This window comes from Alternaria atra, assembly GCF_907166805.1.
Source record: "Alternaria atra isolate CS162 genome assembly, contig: 35, whole genome shotgun sequence".
Taxonomy (NCBI): domain Eukaryota; kingdom Fungi; phylum Ascomycota; class Dothideomycetes; order Pleosporales; family Pleosporaceae; genus Alternaria; species Alternaria atra.
The window spans coordinates 2108563-2126280 of record NW_025091334.1 but is presented as its reverse complement, the minus strand read 5'-3'; the positions used below and the strand labels follow the sequence as shown (position 1 = coordinate 2126280).

Genomic DNA, 17718 nt, shown 5'->3' with positions numbered 1-17718 from the left:
CGAGCGATGCAAGCTCAGTCGACAGCTCCCTCAACCCGCATTTCCTCAGGATACCATCAAAAGCATTGAAACAGCGGATTTCTTCGACGACCACTCACGTACTACTCTGTGTAACATGCTGCAAACCGACTTACATTACCATATCGATATCGGGATGCGTGCCAACTACCACTACTGCCTGAGGCCAGATCTCGAGCAGTTAGAGCCTGAATATCACGACATTGACTGGGACGATAGCTGTGACATATTGCCTGAGTGTATACTTGGTGTCAACATGTCAAGGATCGTAACTTTTACTGGGAACTGTCGCAAGTACAACGACTCGTCTGGGTCTAGTTCTAGCAATTCATCTACCGGTAATGACACCATGGGTTTTGTGTTCATGCATCTAGGCAGAGTCTTCTTCCTCAAGGATACTATTAGGGACAAACTCCATAACGAAAGTAAGACTTCTGCAGAGATGCCATGGTATGACTCAGGCTTTGTCCTCGTCGTCGAGATTTATCACAGTGGAATTGCGGGCGCCTAGTAAAAATATCGTAGGCGGATGTGATTTCATCAAAGATCGAGACTTCGTTCTAGAGTATTTCAGCTACCAACTCAAAGTCCTTGAGTTGCCAGTTGACTCCTATCTCTGCCCGATGGATGAAAACAAAACGGCACACGGAGCATACCCAAATACTTCCCTCAGCTCCGCAAATTGATAATGCTGGGCAAGTTGGTAACCAATAGAACGGATCTGGGGATATTGTTCCATCCAAACTCGAGAGCCTCGTCATAACCGATTGTGAAGACAGCGAGGATATCAATGACTGGATAAGCGACGTGTTACACGAAGAGGCATATTACTTCCCCAGCTTGCGTAGCGCGAACGTGTATCACAACTGAAGTAGATATGCTGCTAGCCTGCAGCTGCGCATCCGTATGAAGGAGATGGATATAGCAAGTAAGCTCACCCCTTTCCGTTGTCAGCATTCGTTACGTGTGGAATTCTCTTGCCAACTTTAACGTTTTCGACAAGGTTTGCCTACGAGTATGTTCCTGACTTCAACCTCATGTTCTGCGACAAGGCTTACCATGGGTGGATGTACACTGGCGTTGAGCTCAATGCCTTGCATGTGGTGAGGCATAAGGATGGGGAATTTACGGAGAGAAAGATGCTGTAACGATATTTTCTCGCCTGATGATACAAAACAAACTTATGCCGCAAAGATGAGGAACAATCTTCGTCATGTCGCCCTTACTGGTACACTTGCAACAAGCTACCCTCCATATCACTACCCAACACCCGGCCAACCTGCCTACAGTTAGTCTCGATATCCCCAAATCAACCAAATCTCCATCGTGGCACTTACTCCAAACGGTCAACCCCTCATTAACCTTCGCCACATTAACCCTATCTCCCACCCTCCACACCTCCTCCCTCTTCTTCCCATTACTCCCCCAAAACCCGTACCTCCCAAACACCGGACTCCATTTCGCCCCAATATCAACCCTTCGGTCTTTCTGCAACCTCTTCAACACCTCACCCGCCGGTCCTTCCCCCTGTTTACCCGTCTTGTGGTCGATATTGATACTCTTACACCTCACACAATTATGCGGAAGGATAACCTCCGTTTTCCCATTAATCGTAAGCTTACCCCAGTAATCCTCTTGATACGGATCAAACGCCCCGCTAACCACAACATTCGGTCTGAATTTCTCGATATCCATGTCCATGCCCTCGGGAAGTCTGCTCGACACATCCTCGAGGCTCGTCTGCGAACAAAAGAGATACGGTGCGCAATCCGCAAAAGTGATTTTCCAGCTTTCCGTCCCGGATTTATGCAAGCCCATTGCTTTTTCCACGTATCCCTTGGAAAAAGGTACGTGCTTGGATAGGAAACGGGTCAAAGGGTCTGGTTCCAGCGGCTGCATGTCTTGGAACTGTACGGGGCGGAAGTTGTCGGTGCCGAGGTAGACGAGCTGGACGGCGTACCCGAAACAAGATGTGAACCATTCTGAGTATTTGGCAGGCATGCGGAAGGCGGTTGTCGGGGCAGAGTGCATGTTTATATCGATGGGTTCTAGCTTTTCTGTGTCAGGCTCCAGAGGGATGTCGATTGATGTCGCTTTTGAGGCGTCTCCATAAGCAATGTATTTGACGGTGATGGTGTCGTTGGATATAGATTGGAGGAATTGCGTCATTTCGGGATATTTTGCTACAGCCATGTTTTTGTAGCCGTCTGGGGTTTCTTGGAGGATCATGAAGGAACCTGGGTCGATATTAGCAAGGTTTGCTGTTGTTGTCAAATGGGCGTTGGTCTGTTCTACGGTCGTGCTTGAATCCATGAGCCGTAGCGATGGCTTCCGTAACTTTAACCGCTCGTAGCGATTTGATGGGGTATATATACATCTGATAATACTTGCGATTAGCATCTCGTTTTCTTTCATCATGTTCTCCACCATTCACACATACCGCCGAGATCTTCATAGCCGTCAACCGATGTATCAACGGACTAAGGAAGTTGAGCAACTGATACAAGCCAAACGGCACAACGCAAAGTGCCGTGATAAGCCATATCGGCGACACCTTCTCGATGTTGAACTTGTATTCTTCCTCCATGCTGGAAGAAATAATTTGCAAGATTCGAGGAATTGCAACGAAAGTCGGCCTTGGAAAAGTAATGTTGGTTGCGGCTCGACATGTAAGCCAGGCCCCCCCACGTGCACGCCTTACCAAGGCGCTAAGGCATGTCCAACGAACCTCGGATGTCATTTTCGATCCTTCAGCGACATCCTACAGTAATCCGGCAATGTATTCTCGCGGCTCTATAGTAGCTGCAGAAAGCTGGTTTGGGTAATGTATTTTGAAATATTTGATGGTGAGATGAATTGTGGAATCTGCAGTGCACGTCAAGACGTGAGACACATCTTTACCATATCAGCAACACGTGAACCATTGTCTCCAACAGCGTAATTGGAGTTCTTTAAATTCAGTCTACCCAACCCATCCACATCCATCATCAAATCCTCTTCCCAAAAACCCTGAACCGCTTCACACCTCCATCTGGAATAATCACCAACTTCGCATGTGTATACCCCCTCCCTTTTACCTCCTTAAGCTCAGCCTTGTACTCCTTCTCCACATCCGGGCCGCTCTTCTGCGGCTCCAACACCTCAACCCACCCCTTGTCATCACTGCTCGGATCCTTGGCGAAGCTACCAGCAAAAACCTGCACCTTCTGCGGAAAGTTGCCTCTAAAGTGCGCAGTGTCAATGACGATATGGTCGATTTCCCCCTTGGCACCTAACCGGACAATTGTCCAATCCACGTGTTCACCGCGCGTACGCTTCGTTTCCCATCCATCGCCCATGTCTTTTCCGCGACCGGGGAGAAGTAAGTTATCCTTTGTGCCAAAGTGTTGGTCTGAACACGCCGTTGCGACGCCGCCCATGACGGTGGCCGAGAGTTCAAAGACCGCATCTGCAGACTGAGGAAACACTGGTACGGCGACACCGTACAGGCGGAAACGCGCGATGCCGCCGTCGGGATACATGAGTAGCCTCACATGCGTGTACGCCTTCTCCGTGATGCTGTCTAGTTTCCAGCCGTGTCGTTGGCTGGGCCCGCACTCCTGCTTGGATAGTATGGTTTCCCAGCCTGCGTAGCTAGCCTTCTTCACTTCCTCTTCTTCCTTGTCATCTGTAATGAATGCACCCTCGACAGCGATTTCAGGTGCGTGGTTTCCGTTGAAAGCGAATGTGTCGATTTCCACACCTGCTACTTTCCCACTCGCGGTGCCTAGTCTTAGGACTACCCAGTCGAAGGGTTCGGTGTTATGGCGTCGGGTTTCCCAGCCATCGTACCAAGCTCCCGAGTGCACGAAGACACCGGGTTTGCGAATTGGAGGAGTGGGTGTGATGAGGTTCTCAGCTGCAGCGAACCATTCGTCGCTGAAGGACAGGACTTTGGAACCGAGAGGCGCGGATATCAGATCTTTGGACCATGTTAGCTTATAGTCGGGAAATTGTGAGACGAATGGTTTTCGTACCAGTATATTGTGACTTGAAGGTGGCATCGATCTCATCAGCTGGTATTGAGCGCGCTGTATTTGTGGCTACGTTCTTAACGTCTTCCGGTAGGATGTTGCGGATCTCCATGATGTTTGTAATAGAGTGTTAGATTTATAGAGGGTTGAGTAATGTTACACAAGAGTGTAATAAGTAAAGACAGCGTTTTGGGGTTTGGTTGGGAACACCATAAAGTTATGGCGGGGCAGAGTGGTGGGGTAGCTAGTAGCTAGACCCTGGATTCTCGGGCACCGACTACTGCTATCGGGATCCGCCGAAATGGATATTCACGGAGCCGATCGCGGAATGGAGCTGATAGCCTAGATAGCTGCCTTACTCGATATTCTTCGTTAATGACAGTCATGCCAACCCGTTGTATATGAGGCGTACAAGTGTCCTCGCCGCGAATTGTGCCGATGTTACAGTAAATGTGTTATTAGCCCGGCGGTCCGCACGTTGACGGAATCCGATATACCGATGTGTGACTCGATAGCTTGAAGCATTGGTAAATATATTTATGCATACTCTGATACTATGGTGACATCCAACTTTTGCGCTCTTGTAAAGCTTTGACATCTCCGGTCGAATCAGCAACGTTCCTGCCGTTGCAGCTGAATCAATATGTCTGCGTCGTCGGGCTGGACTGTTTGCTGTGGCGTACTCGAGATGGAACGCTTCCCTAGCTCATATGTCGAACTACGTGCCACGGATATATCCAACTCATGAATGGCAACGTAACAATGGATGCGACGGTCAGCGACAACAAGGTCTTGTAGAGCAGAATTTGAAAGAATCTGGTCTCCGTCTCAGCCAGGCAGTGTGCATGTGACTATTCAACGTCTCAATTAGCAGGATTCGTAACACTACCAATCTTCATCTTCACCCATAGCTCGGATCGTTCCATTGTGATTCCTGATAGTAGGATCCTTCATTTTTGTTACTACCCCCATTCAAGTCCAGCTTGGCCATAAACTCGGGTGGTACGGTGGGAATGTATTTTCGTTCACGTTCTTTGTTAACGCCCCCGAATCCGGCACCATATGTGATGAGCATATCTGTCGATGTTGGTAGTGAGAATGGCAGCATGTACGAAGGGTCTAGGAGGAGCTCGTCTGGTGCTTCGTCCTTTTCGTCTTCTTCGGACATTCTCGAAGGTGCAGGCGAAGGCTCCGGGGGTTTGTCGGAGGTGCCTCTAACTGGTGTGGAAGGTACAGATTCGGACTGGGGCGGCGGATTGGGTGACCTTGCGCGCGCGGCTTTACGATCTGCGGCAGCTTTCTGCAAGTGTACAATGTATTTGGAAGCGCTTTTTGGAAGAGTCTTTTCACCCACTTCTGGTCGATAGTATTTCGCGGTATGTAGTAGTTGTTGCGGTGACAGGCGTGTGAGTTGTTGCAATGTTCCGACAAGCGACTCTAGGTCTTCTCCGAGCGAGGAAAAGCATTGTAGCCATTGGAGAAGTTGCACCAGAGGCTCGAGGTGGCGTTTAGCAGCGTCCGCAGTGTTCTCCCCGGTGGAGGTCATGGAGCCATTCTCGTAGTGTTCAGGTTGTCGATTATTGGAACGCGCCCAGTCTTCGAGCGTCGAGACGTTCATGCGTATTTGCATGGCTTTAGTTCGCGCAAGATACTTTCGGTTCGACATTATGCGGTTGAAGACTTCGGCAGACAGCCAGTAGATGAGCTGCGATAGTACCTGCGCCGCGATGACGGAGTGTACATCGTACAGATCAAGAACGAAGAGGGTTGAGGAGAGAAGTGAGGTGATGTTTCGCGGTGATGGCTGTGCTCTGCGCTTTGGAGATGGCGGCCGAAAGCGTTTCTCGAGCGGTTCTATCGGCTTTGCTTTGGGCTTGGAACGGAATATTTTCCATTCGTGTTGGAATTGCACGTCTTCGAAACCAGGCATGGGCTCATGGTCGAGCATCGCCTGATCTAAGTTTTTGTCCATCCTGCGCTCGGCATCACGGATAATCAAGATGAAAATCTCATTGATAAGTTCTGCCATCTGCAGCTGGAATTCGGTAGTTGAACTCATGAGCCCGCCGTCTTTCTTGAGGTAATGCAATAGTAGTGTCGCGTTAGACATCCAGAAAGCCAGCACTGTCATATCCCACTGATGTTTCTCTACAACGTCGTTGATCTTGTTCATAGCAGATACCAGCAAGGTCTCCAGAAGTTCAGGATTCGCATGGTAATGCGCATAACGCGCACTTAGAAAGAGTATATTTGCGGGCACTGGCTTTTGCGATGGAGAGCGTTGTGGCGTCATGTTCGTGATGATGATATCCAGTATACGTTCGAGCTCGCTTTCTTGGAAGACAAACATCTGGTCGTTGAGACACCTGTCCCAGATAAATTCTTGTGCTTCTTCTTCTGGTTCTTCGGGTGACTGCAGCTGTTAGCAAGGGTCTGCGGGGTGATGAGATTTCCTACCTCGGGCTGTTCGTCCAGACCTAGATTACCGATATCAACCTCGAGATTGAAAGCACTTTCCATCATCATGCGGCGCTTCATGTCGTTTTCCTGCATTTCCTGCTCGAAGCGGTCCTGGGAAAATCCAGAGCTGTAGAAGTCGTCACCGACGCCTACGTTGCCAATGGCGTATCCACTCTCGTGGAGGTAGTCAGACAGCTCGGTGTTGGGTTCAACGAAGTCGAAAGCGGTTCTTCCTCCAGAAGACTTGACATCTGTCGATGCGCCATGATCGAGCAGGAGCTTGACGATATCCTTGTGTCGGTTCGTCATAGCCCACATGAGCGGCGTCCAGCGATTCTTATCCTGCATATCAACACTTGCGCCCTGCTCAAGTAGTGTGGCTGCCACATCTTCGTGTCCAAAGCAACTTGCGTAGACTAGTGGCGGCGTGCCCTCGGCGTCGACGCCGTTGATGTTGATGTATTCCCGCGCCTTCCCATCCAGCAACCGCTTTACCCTTTCCAGTTCACCGTTAGACGCTGCTAGTGTGAACAAGCCTTGTAGTGCCTCTCTCTTTTCCTCGTGTGACAACTTCTCATCGGCAACGACCTTTGCTTCGTCGCCTCCATTTTCGTTCTTTAGACGCGCTTGGTGTGCCAACATCTGCACTAGTCGGCTGTCACTGTCCTCAAGCTGCTGCATGTCTTCGTCGCCAAAAGTTGGGTCGTCGAGCGAAAGGTTGAAGTCAAGTGGACGAGCGGGCATGGGCGTGGTGAGGAATTGCGACTGGCCTATGCGACGTTAGTTCTCGGTGGCGCATCGCGCTCTCCCCATCTTTCACTTACCCTGCCAGGCGTCGTAGATCTCGGTTTCTTCGTTCATAATAGTCACAGGTCGCCTGTCATTGAGGGATGTGGGCAGATCCGAGGGCAGCTGTCGTGGCCTCGTAGGTTCTCCCAGGTCGCCCGAATAGGCGTGCTCGTGATCGGGAGAGTCCATTGTGTGACATTGAAATGGTGGATGGGGAAAGGTGTCTTGAGGGCGACTGACTACCTCTGCGGAAGATGCATGTGTCAAATGTCGAGGGATGCCCAGTCCGTCTGTAGTGGGGCAGCTTCGGTACAGCAGTCGCAGGCAGGCAGGCAGGCAGGCAGGCAGGCAGAGAGGGGTGAATGAGCGGAAGCCGGTCGCTATGGATATTGCGCTTGGGTGTCTTCTATATGCGCCAGGCGGGTATAGTAACAATGCTGTGTAAGTATGCAGATACACATGGCACTACTACAGGCCTTACCCACGATGATGTCGCTACCAACGGGTGACGCGCCAGGCCGATCTACCGCTACGCCAAATCAAGTTGTCCCAACACCCGCGGGGGGTCCTCCGCATATCAGCCACACATAGCACTCGTGATATTAGCTGTGGGTGCATGTTTGGGCTTGGTTTCGAAACATGTTTGCTTGGTGAGGATAGCTGCTGCTTTTGTGTGTAGCGTGTCGAGTGCAGACCTTCCCTATGGAGTGCCCATGTCGATTATGACGTCTAAGAACAAGCGCGAAGTCTGAGCGCATCCATGGATGTCTTCTGTCAATCTGCTGTGGCTGAGAAGCCATCAGTAAGCACTCCTCCTGCGCGTCGACTCCCGGTACAAGACTGGCATCCGTATCCTGCGAAACTACCCATCACGCCCCTCCCGTCGCTCCGACGCCCTCCACGACCGCGCTCATAGTATGGCAGTCGCGCCCATGGCGGTGCTGTGATGGATACGCCCAACGACTTGCGACTTGACCCTCCACATTGATACTCGACGTCCTAGGCGTCGCATACACTAAGAAGACAGGATGCCCACAACCGAAGACAGCGGGCGGACGCAGCGCTTCTCGCACATATTTGCGCGCCTGCAGGAGCTCCAGAACTATGGCTGGGACCCGGAGATTCAACCATTTCATTCTGTAAGAGAGCCCAGTGTACATCTAGATCGCCACTGCAGCGGCTAACGTCAATAGTCGTACGACAACTGGCATTTCTTCGGCTACGAAAAGACTGCGCCCCGGCAGGAACGACCGCAATCAAGGGGAAGGAGCGCCGTAACCTCCCCCACCCTGTCACATTCACCCGAATCTGCCGCCCGAAGCCGGCCGACTATTACGCGCACCCACCGCAGCTCAGGCTCCGATGCGAGCGTACAAACACATCGCACAAACACCACAGTCAAGGGCGTTCCGAGAGAGGGTCGACCGGTAGTATGCCGTGTCTCGCAGCAGACTCTGCGGTTGGAGCGCGAGTTTCAGCTCGCTAAACTTGTCGTCAAAGAATCAGACCCAGAGTGCAGACACTTTGCTCGTCCCATAGAATTTGTCAGGCTGTCCACCAAGGCTGGTGAGGAACCACTCGTCGCCAGCATATTTGAAGCCCCTGGGCCCAACTATCTTCACGACCTGGTCACCTTTGGCCCCAACTTTTGGAAGGTCACCAGCAATGGACAGAGCGGTCAATCAAACGCCGTACCGCCCAAGGGCGTACCTCTGCTTACCTTTCTCGACTTCGCCGTCGGATCGGTCGAGTGTCTGGAAATACTCCATCACGGTCACGAAATTGTCCATGGCGAGATTCGCGGTGACGCCTTTCATTTCGCCGAGAACGGGACTGTCAAGATGATCAACTTCGGATCCGGTGCAAGGTCGTTTGAGAATGGACTGACCAGCACAGGTTGGAGTACTTTGTCAAAGGAGACTGGCATCGAGTTGAAGCTGGCCTTTATATCTCCTGAACAAACTGGCCGTATGCCCGCTGAGCCGGACACGCGAACCGACATCTACAGTCTTGGTATTCTCTTCTACACGATGCTATGTGGCCAGGCGCCTTTTGAAGGCGCCACGGCTCTTGATGTCATGCAGAATGTCATCAGCAAGCGGATGCCCCCAATCTCCTCCAGACGTTTAGACATTCCAGAGGCCCTGTCAGAAATCATCCAGCGCATGACCCAGCGTAACATCGAGGAGAGATACCATTCCACTTCGGGCCTGAAGTTCGACCTTGTCCGCATCCGGGAACTACTCTGCGAAGGCGATGTCGAAGGACTGAAAGCCTTTCATGTAGGCACAAAGGACATCAGTTGCTTCTTCAACCTACCCCTCAAACTGATCGGGCGTGAGAAAGAACGGAAGACTATAGTGGATGTCTTGGAACGAGTAGCAAGGCATCGTCGAAGTAGCGTCAAGACTTTACAAAGTTTGAGTTCAAACTCTTCTTTTTCCGATCAACGACGAGACTTGGGATTTGAAGATGTCGTTTCAGACAGCACCAGCTCAAGAGGTGGGTCTGACAGCAGACTTAACAGCATTTCAGCAGATGGCCCTGTTTTCATGGAAGCAGCTCGGTCGATACAACAGGGCTCCCAGGACAGTGTGGCACAGTCGGAATCCTCCACAGCGGAAGGAAGTGCGGACAGCCGCCCTACACTGCAATCTGCAAACCGAGGACGATCCAACAATAGTATCGACAGCTCTGCGCTTCACTCTCGCTCTTTTCAGTCCAACGATGGCCTGCGGACTCTAGCTAGCACACGGAAACTGAGGCGTAAGGCTCGGTGTGAGGCAAGTCACCACGTCACAACCCAAGTCATGGAGAGTGTACGCTAACGTTAATGTACAGGTCATAGCCATCGCTGGTACCACAGGATTGGGCAAATCTCGTCTTGTGCAGAGTGTACAGAGCACAGCCCGAAGTACTGGCTACTTCGCCATGGCCAAGTTTGACCCTGCCAAGAAAGCACCCTTCGATCCTATTCTGAGATTGATGTCTTCTTTCTTCCGACAGATATGGTGAGGCCTTTACGTATTGTTTTCTCCAACACGGACTATGCTAATACTGTGTAGTATGTACCGCCTTTCTGCGACACACCCCTTCTGTTTTTAGAGCACACTAACTCGAACCTTCTGTTTTAGTCAGCGAGGCCGACGTTACGACAGAGTTCCATCAGAGGTTGCGCCATTACCTTAAAAATAGTGGAGTCTGGACGGTGTTGCGAACATATCTGGATCTGCCTGAATGGCTCTTGAACACGAATAGCCCAACCAAGTCTCCACAACAAAAGGATTTAGATACAGCCAAGGACATGAATCGACGGGCATCGTCTCCTGTTGTTCACTGTGGATCAGCCGGACATACTGCCGAGGCTTGGCTACGAAGCGGAGGCGCTTCCAAGTCCTCTAGATTCATGAATGTCTTCATAGACGTTCTACGGCTCCTTGCGATGCACAAGCTCTGCACATGGAGCTTAGAGGATGTTCAGTATGCTGATACAGAGAGCGCTGAGCTGATCCATCACATCGTGCAAGCTAGGATTCCAATTGTCCTCATGCTTACATACAGTGACGAAGAGACCCTAGCCAGAGAACTGATCCCCTTGCTACGTCATGCCACCAAGGTACAGCTTCTACCGTTTGCAGAGGCGCAAACTGCGGACTACGTAGCCGAAACGCTGCATCGGGACCATCAATATATCCTCCCTCTAGTAGCGGTTGTCCAAGAAAAGTCTCGGGGTAACCTGTTCTACATACGCGAGATACTGGACACTTGCTATCGCAAACGGTGCGTGTACTATGAATGGCGGGAGAACAACTGGGTCTTCGACCTCGACAAGGTTTTCGCAGTGTTCGAGAGCCCAGAGTATGGGTCCTCCGTTACGACTGACTTCATTGCAAAGCGGTTGACGGAGTTGCCATCAGCAAGCAGGAAGCTCCTAGCATGGGCTTCTCTTCTAGGTGGCGCATTCTCGTTCGATCTCTTGAAAAAGCTACTCAGCCCAGCAAATAAGCCTGCCGATCATGGGAGGTTGCCTCTTTTCGACGTAAACGAATGTGCCGTCACAGCTCTCGATACAGCGATCAAAGCCTACGTACTCATGCCCGCTGAACAGGACGCTCGATTCAGATTCAGCCACGATCGATACCTCACAGCAGTCGTCAATTCTCTTGATAACGAATGGGATACGCAGTTGATGCACTTTACGATTGCTAAGATGATAACTGCTGGCGAGGAGTACAATGACGACTCCACCATAGGCTCCAAGGCTTTGTACATGCAGAGTCGTCACATCTGTCTTGCTGCAGAACTGATCAAGGCCAAGGAGACACATCGAGCTCCGTTTCGAGATATGTTATACCAAGCGGGAGAAACCGCATGCGAATCAGGCGCGAGATCGACTGGCATCTACTACTTCGCTCACAGCCTCATGCTTTTACAAGACGACCCTTGGGACGATAACCGACCGGATGTCTCATACCAGGAAACTTTGCAGCTCTTTGTACGGTCGGCAGAGTGCTACTGGCACCAGGGCATGTTTGATGAGGCCCTCAGTCTGATCAGAACGACTTTCCAGCATGCACGCGATCCCTGCGATATGGCTAGTTCGTTCATCCTACAGTCCAGAGTATTTGCTATTCGCGGTGATAGTTTTGGTGCATTCCAGGCTCTCAAAGATTGCCTCTCATTACTAGGATCTCCTATACCTCCGACAACATGGGAGGCGTGTGATGCCCAATTTCAGCAGATATATGGCACGCTCCAAAACATGGATCAAGAAGAACTGCTCAAGCGTAGGCCGTCTCCCGACGACCGCGTCCTGATGACGATTGGGCCTGTGTTTGTCGAGCTCCTTAGTGCGGCGTTCTGGTCAAACAGCCTCCTGTTCTATCAAGCGACGCTAAAACTTATCACCATCCATCTTGAAAGGGGTACCATGGCACAGGTGGCCCTCGCATATGTGCACTTGGGAACTGTAGCAGGTGGTCGATTCAACATGATGAATTTTGCTGTGGACATGGGTGCCATTGCGAAGCGAATCTTCCAGATGTTCCCCGAAGACTACTACACCCTGGGCAGGGGCCAAACTCTTCAGCCAATGTTCCTGGGTCACTTGGAAGCGCCCGTGGGTAACCTAATCCAAAGCCTGGAAGGAGCGCTACAGGCGTCCCTCACCGCAGGTGATCGCATTCTCACGCTTCTGAACCTTGGCGTACAAGCCCACTTCAGGGTCATGGCGGCACACGACGTCGCCGAGCTAGAAGCCTGGATTGAGGAAACTCCACTGGACATGCGAAACTGGCAAAAGGATTTACGAGGAGGCGTTTTCCTCATGGCTGCTCGACAGTATGCTAGAGCACTTCAAGGGAAGACTGATACAAGCAATCCTTCATTACTTTTCTCGGATGAGGACCACAACGAGGCCGTGTACATCGACTTCCTCGAAACAACGGCCAGTAATCCGAAGCGGCCTAAATCTATATACTTTGCTACCAAGCTTCCATTATTGGTACTCTATGGTCATAACAAGGAAGCAGTGACTCTTGGTGAGATGCTGCTTCCAATGCTGAGCAGCCTTTGGTCTGAAAGACTCAACTACTCGACCAGGTATTACCTATCGTTAGCATACATGGCTATCCTTCGGGACGAGCCTGGCCATAGCCGGAAAGATGAGATGATTCGGCACGTACAGGATACCTTGAAATTGCTCGAAGCATGCTGCACTGTAACCGATGTCAACTATCGGGGTTGGGTACATCTTCTCACTGCCGTCCTCGCGGACATCAACGCTGATCCTCCTTCGGCATTGCAAAACTACGAAGCAGCCATGGACCACTGCGAACGTTACGAGTTTGTTCTGGACGAAGCTTTTGCCCTCGAGCTGTACACTGGATGGTTAGTAGACAAGAAGGCTTACAGGGCGGCTCGACACTCGCTGAAAGATTGCATCTCGACATACCGAAGGCTATCAGCGTACGGAAAAGCAAATCACTTCGCGAACAGGTATGAGTGGCTAGTAAATAGCGGCGCATCACTCACTACGGTGGACCAAGCCGTACAGACCTCGATTGTAGACACGGGTAATACGGCCTTCAGGCTGGAGCAGAACGACCATGACCATTACCTGGGAGTGGAAACCGCGGTTGACCGAACACAGAATTGGATTGTGCCGGAAACGCGGCGCCAAGAGTCTGGTCCAGCACTACACAATGGTCTTTCGGCTGTGGGCCTGGACATGCTAGACCTATCGTCGATATTAGAGTCGAGTCAAGTTCTTTCTAGTGAACTCGTTGTCGATAAGCTGATGGCGAAGATGAGCTCAATCCTCCTCGAATCTACGGGCGGTACCTTGTGCGGCATAGTGATTGAAGACTCACAAATCGAGTGGTCGATTGCATGTGTTGCTACCAACGAGCCTGACAACGATAGTGGGTTCTCTTCTGGCGTCACATCTTTCCCTGCAAGCCAACCTCTAGATACCGTGGATGATGTTGTTGCACGACAGGTGACTCTGTACACACTTCGCTTCCGGGAAACTGTCTTCGTCCAGAACTTACTGGAAGATGATCGTTTCTCTAACGTTTCGGACGCTTACCTTCAACGCAACCCGGAAGGAAAGGCAGTCATCTGTATCCCGATTCTCCACAGCGACCACCTGCTCGGCTCAATCTACGTCGAAGGCCCGCCAAATTCATTCACTGAACGTAACACCCAAGTTCTGCGACTACTTGTGAACCAGATCTCCATCTCCCTTGCCAATGCATTGCTCTTCAAGGAGGTAGAAAGAGTCTCTGCAAGCAACGAAGCAATGCTTGAAATGCAGAAACGTGCTCTGTCGCAGGCGCGAGCAGCAGAAATCAAGGCGAAAGAGGCCGAAGCCGTAGCTATCCGCAATATGAAGCTGAAAGAAGAGGCTGCGAAGGCAAAGAGTCTTTTCTTGGCCAACGTCTCACACGAGCTGCGCACCCCTCTGAATGGTGTGATTGGCATGTCGGAGCTGTTGAAGGCTTCACCACTCAACTCTGAACAATCCGGATACGCCGACTCGATTCGCGTTTGTGCCGATACACTGCTTTCGATCATCAACGACCTACTCGATTATTCTAAGCTCGAGGCCGGCAAGATGAATGTTTTGGAAATGCCGATATCACTGTCTGAAACTATTGCAGAGGTCGTACGCGCTCTTGCATACACGAACGCCGAGCGGGGTCTCAAGACGATTGAGCAGTTGAATTTGGATCCTGAGATGCTTGTTATGGGCGATCCTGTCCGGCTGCATCAGATTCTCATGAACCTGCTGTCCAACAGCTACAAGTTCACGCCACGAGGATCAGTTACTGTCCGCGCCGTTGTCGACCAAGAGACGGACGACTGGGCAGATGTGACAATCAGCGTCATAGACACCGGCATTGGTATTCCAGACGAGCAGAAGCAGAAATTGTTCCTTCCTTTCTCACAAATAGAGTCGAGCTCTGCGAGGAGTTACGGTGGCACTGGTCTTGGTCTCAGCATCTGCAAAGCTCTCATAGAGAACGTCATGCATGGTACAGTCCGCCTTGACAGTCAGCCAGGTCAGGGTACGACGGTCACCTTCTCATTGCGGTTCAAGAAAGTACCGAAAGCGCAAGCAAACAGTCAACCACAAAGATCGCGAGAGCCAGATCCTATGGCGAGATTCTCAAGCCAGGGGAACAACGGTCATGAGCAGTCATCGGGTACTTGCATTGATCTTTCAACCATACCTAGGCGAGACCTTCGGGTGTGCATTGCGGAAGACAACTTGATCAACCAGCGCATTGCAATCAGCTTCGTGCAAAAGCTCGGCTTCAAGTGCGATGCCTACCTTGACGGCTTCAAGACGATTGACGCTCTGGAGCGCGCCTCGGAGAACGGCCGGCCATTCCACTTGGTGCTCATGGATGTCCAAATGCCGCATTGTGATGGTTACGAAGGTAAGAGCGTCTTGTTGCGTCTGCCAAGCGTCCAGATGCTAACCATGTGCAGCAACAAAACTAATTCGCAAGCATCCTAATCCCGAGATCCGGAACGTTCTCATCATTGCCATGACTGCCTCCGCTATCCAAGGAGATCGGGAGAAATGTCTGGAATCTGGTAAGCTTTGGATTTGCCATGCATAAGAGACACATGCTGACTGAGCAGGAATGAACAATTACCTCGCCAAGCCGGTGCGTGCGCAGACACTCAAGGCACTATTAGATTCCTACCTGAACAAGAACAACGAGGTGGAAGAAATCCCCAATCTAGCGATCGAAGCGAAGAAGTTGGTCAAAGACGCGTTGAAGGAGGCGGAAGCGCTACCCGACGTCACGAGTGGAAATGATAATCTCGAGAAACACGAACAGAATGGAAGTGCTATGAGAGAGGGGATGAAGCTGGAACGGCCGTCGAGTGTTCGCATGAGCACCACCCAACACATATTGCCTAACGGCAAGACGGAACCTGTACCGCCTTCCGAGTAAAACTTCACTCGTTTTCGTTTGTTTTGTTTCTAGATTTCCACTCGCTTCATCACAAGCCGGTGCATTGCATGGCGTTTTGCACCCACGAAGGGGTCAATTGGAGGGACTGTATGGCGTTTCTAGTTATATCGCAGTGTCCCCACAAACAGCGCTTGATCTTTCGAACTTCTCTGAAATACAAGTTGAATATATTCATCGTTACTGTAATAATTCAGATCGTTGAGTCATCTACTCGCCGGAGTTCGAATGTGCGAAATCCCATCACAAAAATCACACCTGAGGATGCAGCCATGCGTAAAGACATTTGACAGCAAAGACAACCTAGACGCGTAAGCCCGCCCGCATCACCTACCTCACGGTGCCATCTAACTCGCCGGATCTTCGGCAAAACCTGGACTGGGCGCCAACTCATTCCTCGTCGCGCAGCGAGCGTCTCGCTCGCCCCGCTTTTATTAACGCCGCAAAATGCCGCAACCCCTGGGGCGCAGTGACTGAACCACCGAAAGTGCTCTCCATGAGCCACTGTGGCTCAAGCGGTGGCACAGTCGCCAATCAGTCGATCCTGGAGTCAAAGTTCCGCAACACAACTTTGCAATTATACGAACGGGATGGTTGATGAGATGAAATCTAATGAGCCGATCTGCATGTCAGAAAGGGCTTGCGTCACCCCCTCTCACCCCCTCGGCTAACGGCATGTGCGTCAATTGGGCTGCTGGGTTAGCCGGCTTTCATTGTTGGCAGAGGGTTGAGTTTCTGGTTTCTTTCTTTCCTGGTCCTTTCCCATGGTCCACTGCCTTTCACAGTACACTGTCACTAGAAGCCTGATACCAATCTACCATCACGATTTAATCCCTACTTTTACATCAACACTAATAACTGTCTTGAATACGAAAGAAAGCTGAGTCAGATCATGGACACCATGTCACAACGACAATCACTAGAACACAAACGCCATCACCACTTCGGCCGTCATCGCAGCGGAAGCTATCTATCCAGGCGCGCCTCCTCTTCCTCTTCTACAACAGCAGACACACCATCGTTCATCAACGGCCAACCACGCATCTTCCAAGGCACAGACGCCGTACCTCAGAACCGCAAAGTCACCCTCCAACGCGTCATAGACACTCACCACGCTCTCGAACTCAAACATGGCAACAGCGCACAAACACCAACAAGCACCAGCAGTGACTACCGACCGACCTCGTCGTCGTCCTCCATGTCCAGCGACCCCTTTACCATAGACTTCAGCGACATGTCCTTTCCTGACGCTGAAGTCCGCGCATTCCGCTACCTACTACGCAAATGGGATCCCAGTACCTGCACTCCAGATCCCGCCTTCGATCTCGCAGTCACGACACAGCAGCGAGATTCCAAAGAAAAGTTTGAAGAAAGCGCTATCAAGCATTTTTTCAGCCGCGTCGCGCTGTGGGATGCAAGTGCAGAGGAAAAACAGGCATCAGGCATGACGCGGAGCATATTCTTCTTCAGGAACAGACGGAGCAGGAGGAGGAGATCGAGGGCCAAGAGCGATGTGGGGAGGATGCTGGGTGTTGCGGAGGAGGAAGATGGGTCGAAGAAGGAGGACGAGGGATTGGAGGCGTTAAAAGAGGTTACTACGAGAGAGGGGTTGGCGCAGTTACTTTGGACACTGGTACATAGTGACGAGTCGGAGGGGATGGTGAGGCTGAGGGAGGAGTGTATGGGAGCGCTGAGGGAGATGTATCAGGTGACTGTTACGGGGGTGGAAGAGGCTTGAAATGAGGTCTTTTACAGCTGCGTTGATGTTCACTACAGCTGCGGTCGTCAGCTATTTTTGGAAGTACTAGCTCATTAATTGATCATGGCTGTTGAATTCAACATGTTGTCGAAGTGTCTAGGGTGATAAGAGTCGAGAAGTCTTTCACTGCCTTTATCCTAGCATTGATGATGTCATAGCCACTACCCGACGCATTAGTTCCGCTTCC

At 51.2% G+C, this 17718-nt stretch overlaps 5 protein-coding genes across 5 annotated transcripts; 2 read left to right on the top strand and 3 right to left on the bottom strand.

Annotated features, from left to right (window-relative positions):
* Nucleotides 1-1277: 1277 nt before the first annotated feature.
* ALTATR162_LOCUS11605 (uncharacterized protein) lies at nucleotides 1278-2605 on the bottom strand (the record flags this gene model as incomplete). The annotated part of the gene is made up of 4 exons (XM_043319247.1): nucleotides 1278-1297; nucleotides 1356-2255; nucleotides 2314-2395; nucleotides 2459-2605. The coding sequence occupies 4 exons, from the start codon at nucleotides 2603-2605 to the stop codon at nucleotides 1278-1280; spliced, it is 1149 nt and encodes a 382-aa protein (XP_043175182.1).
* A 400-nt stretch (nucleotides 2606-3005) lies between these two features.
* On the bottom strand, nucleotides 3006-4143 carry ALTATR162_LOCUS11604 (uncharacterized protein; the record flags this gene model as incomplete). Its single annotated transcript, XM_043319246.1, has 2 exons — nucleotides 3006-3979; nucleotides 4035-4143. The coding sequence occupies 2 exons, from the start codon at nucleotides 4141-4143 to the stop codon at nucleotides 3006-3008; spliced, it is 1083 nt and encodes a 360-aa protein (XP_043175181.1).
* Nucleotides 4144-4932: 789 nt separating this feature from the next.
* ALTATR162_LOCUS11603 (uncharacterized protein) lies at nucleotides 4933-7469 on the bottom strand (the record flags this gene model as incomplete). Its single annotated transcript, XM_043319245.1, has 3 exons — nucleotides 4933-6444; nucleotides 6489-7261; nucleotides 7316-7469. 3 exons carry the CDS (start codon nucleotides 7467-7469, stop codon nucleotides 4933-4935), a joined length of 2439 nt encoding a protein of 812 aa, XP_043175180.1.
* Nucleotides 7470-8308: 839 nt separating this feature from the next.
* ALTATR162_LOCUS11602 (uncharacterized protein) lies at nucleotides 8309-15754 on the top strand (the record flags this gene model as incomplete). The annotated part of the gene is made up of 6 exons (XM_043319244.1): nucleotides 8309-8419; nucleotides 8474-10075; nucleotides 10122-10291; nucleotides 10476-15226; nucleotides 15279-15386; nucleotides 15435-15754. The coding sequence occupies 6 exons, from the start codon at nucleotides 8309-8311 to the stop codon at nucleotides 15752-15754; spliced, it is 7062 nt and encodes a 2353-aa protein (XP_043175179.1).
* A 919-nt stretch (nucleotides 15755-16673) lies between these two features.
* ALTATR162_LOCUS11601 (uncharacterized protein) lies at nucleotides 16674-17510 on the top strand (the record flags this gene model as incomplete). Its single annotated transcript, XM_043319243.1, has 1 exon — nucleotides 16674-17510. The coding sequence occupies one exon, from the start codon at nucleotides 16674-16676 to the stop codon at nucleotides 17508-17510; it is 837 nt and encodes a 278-aa protein (XP_043175178.1).
* Between the last annotated feature and the right edge of the window lie 208 nt (nucleotides 17511-17718).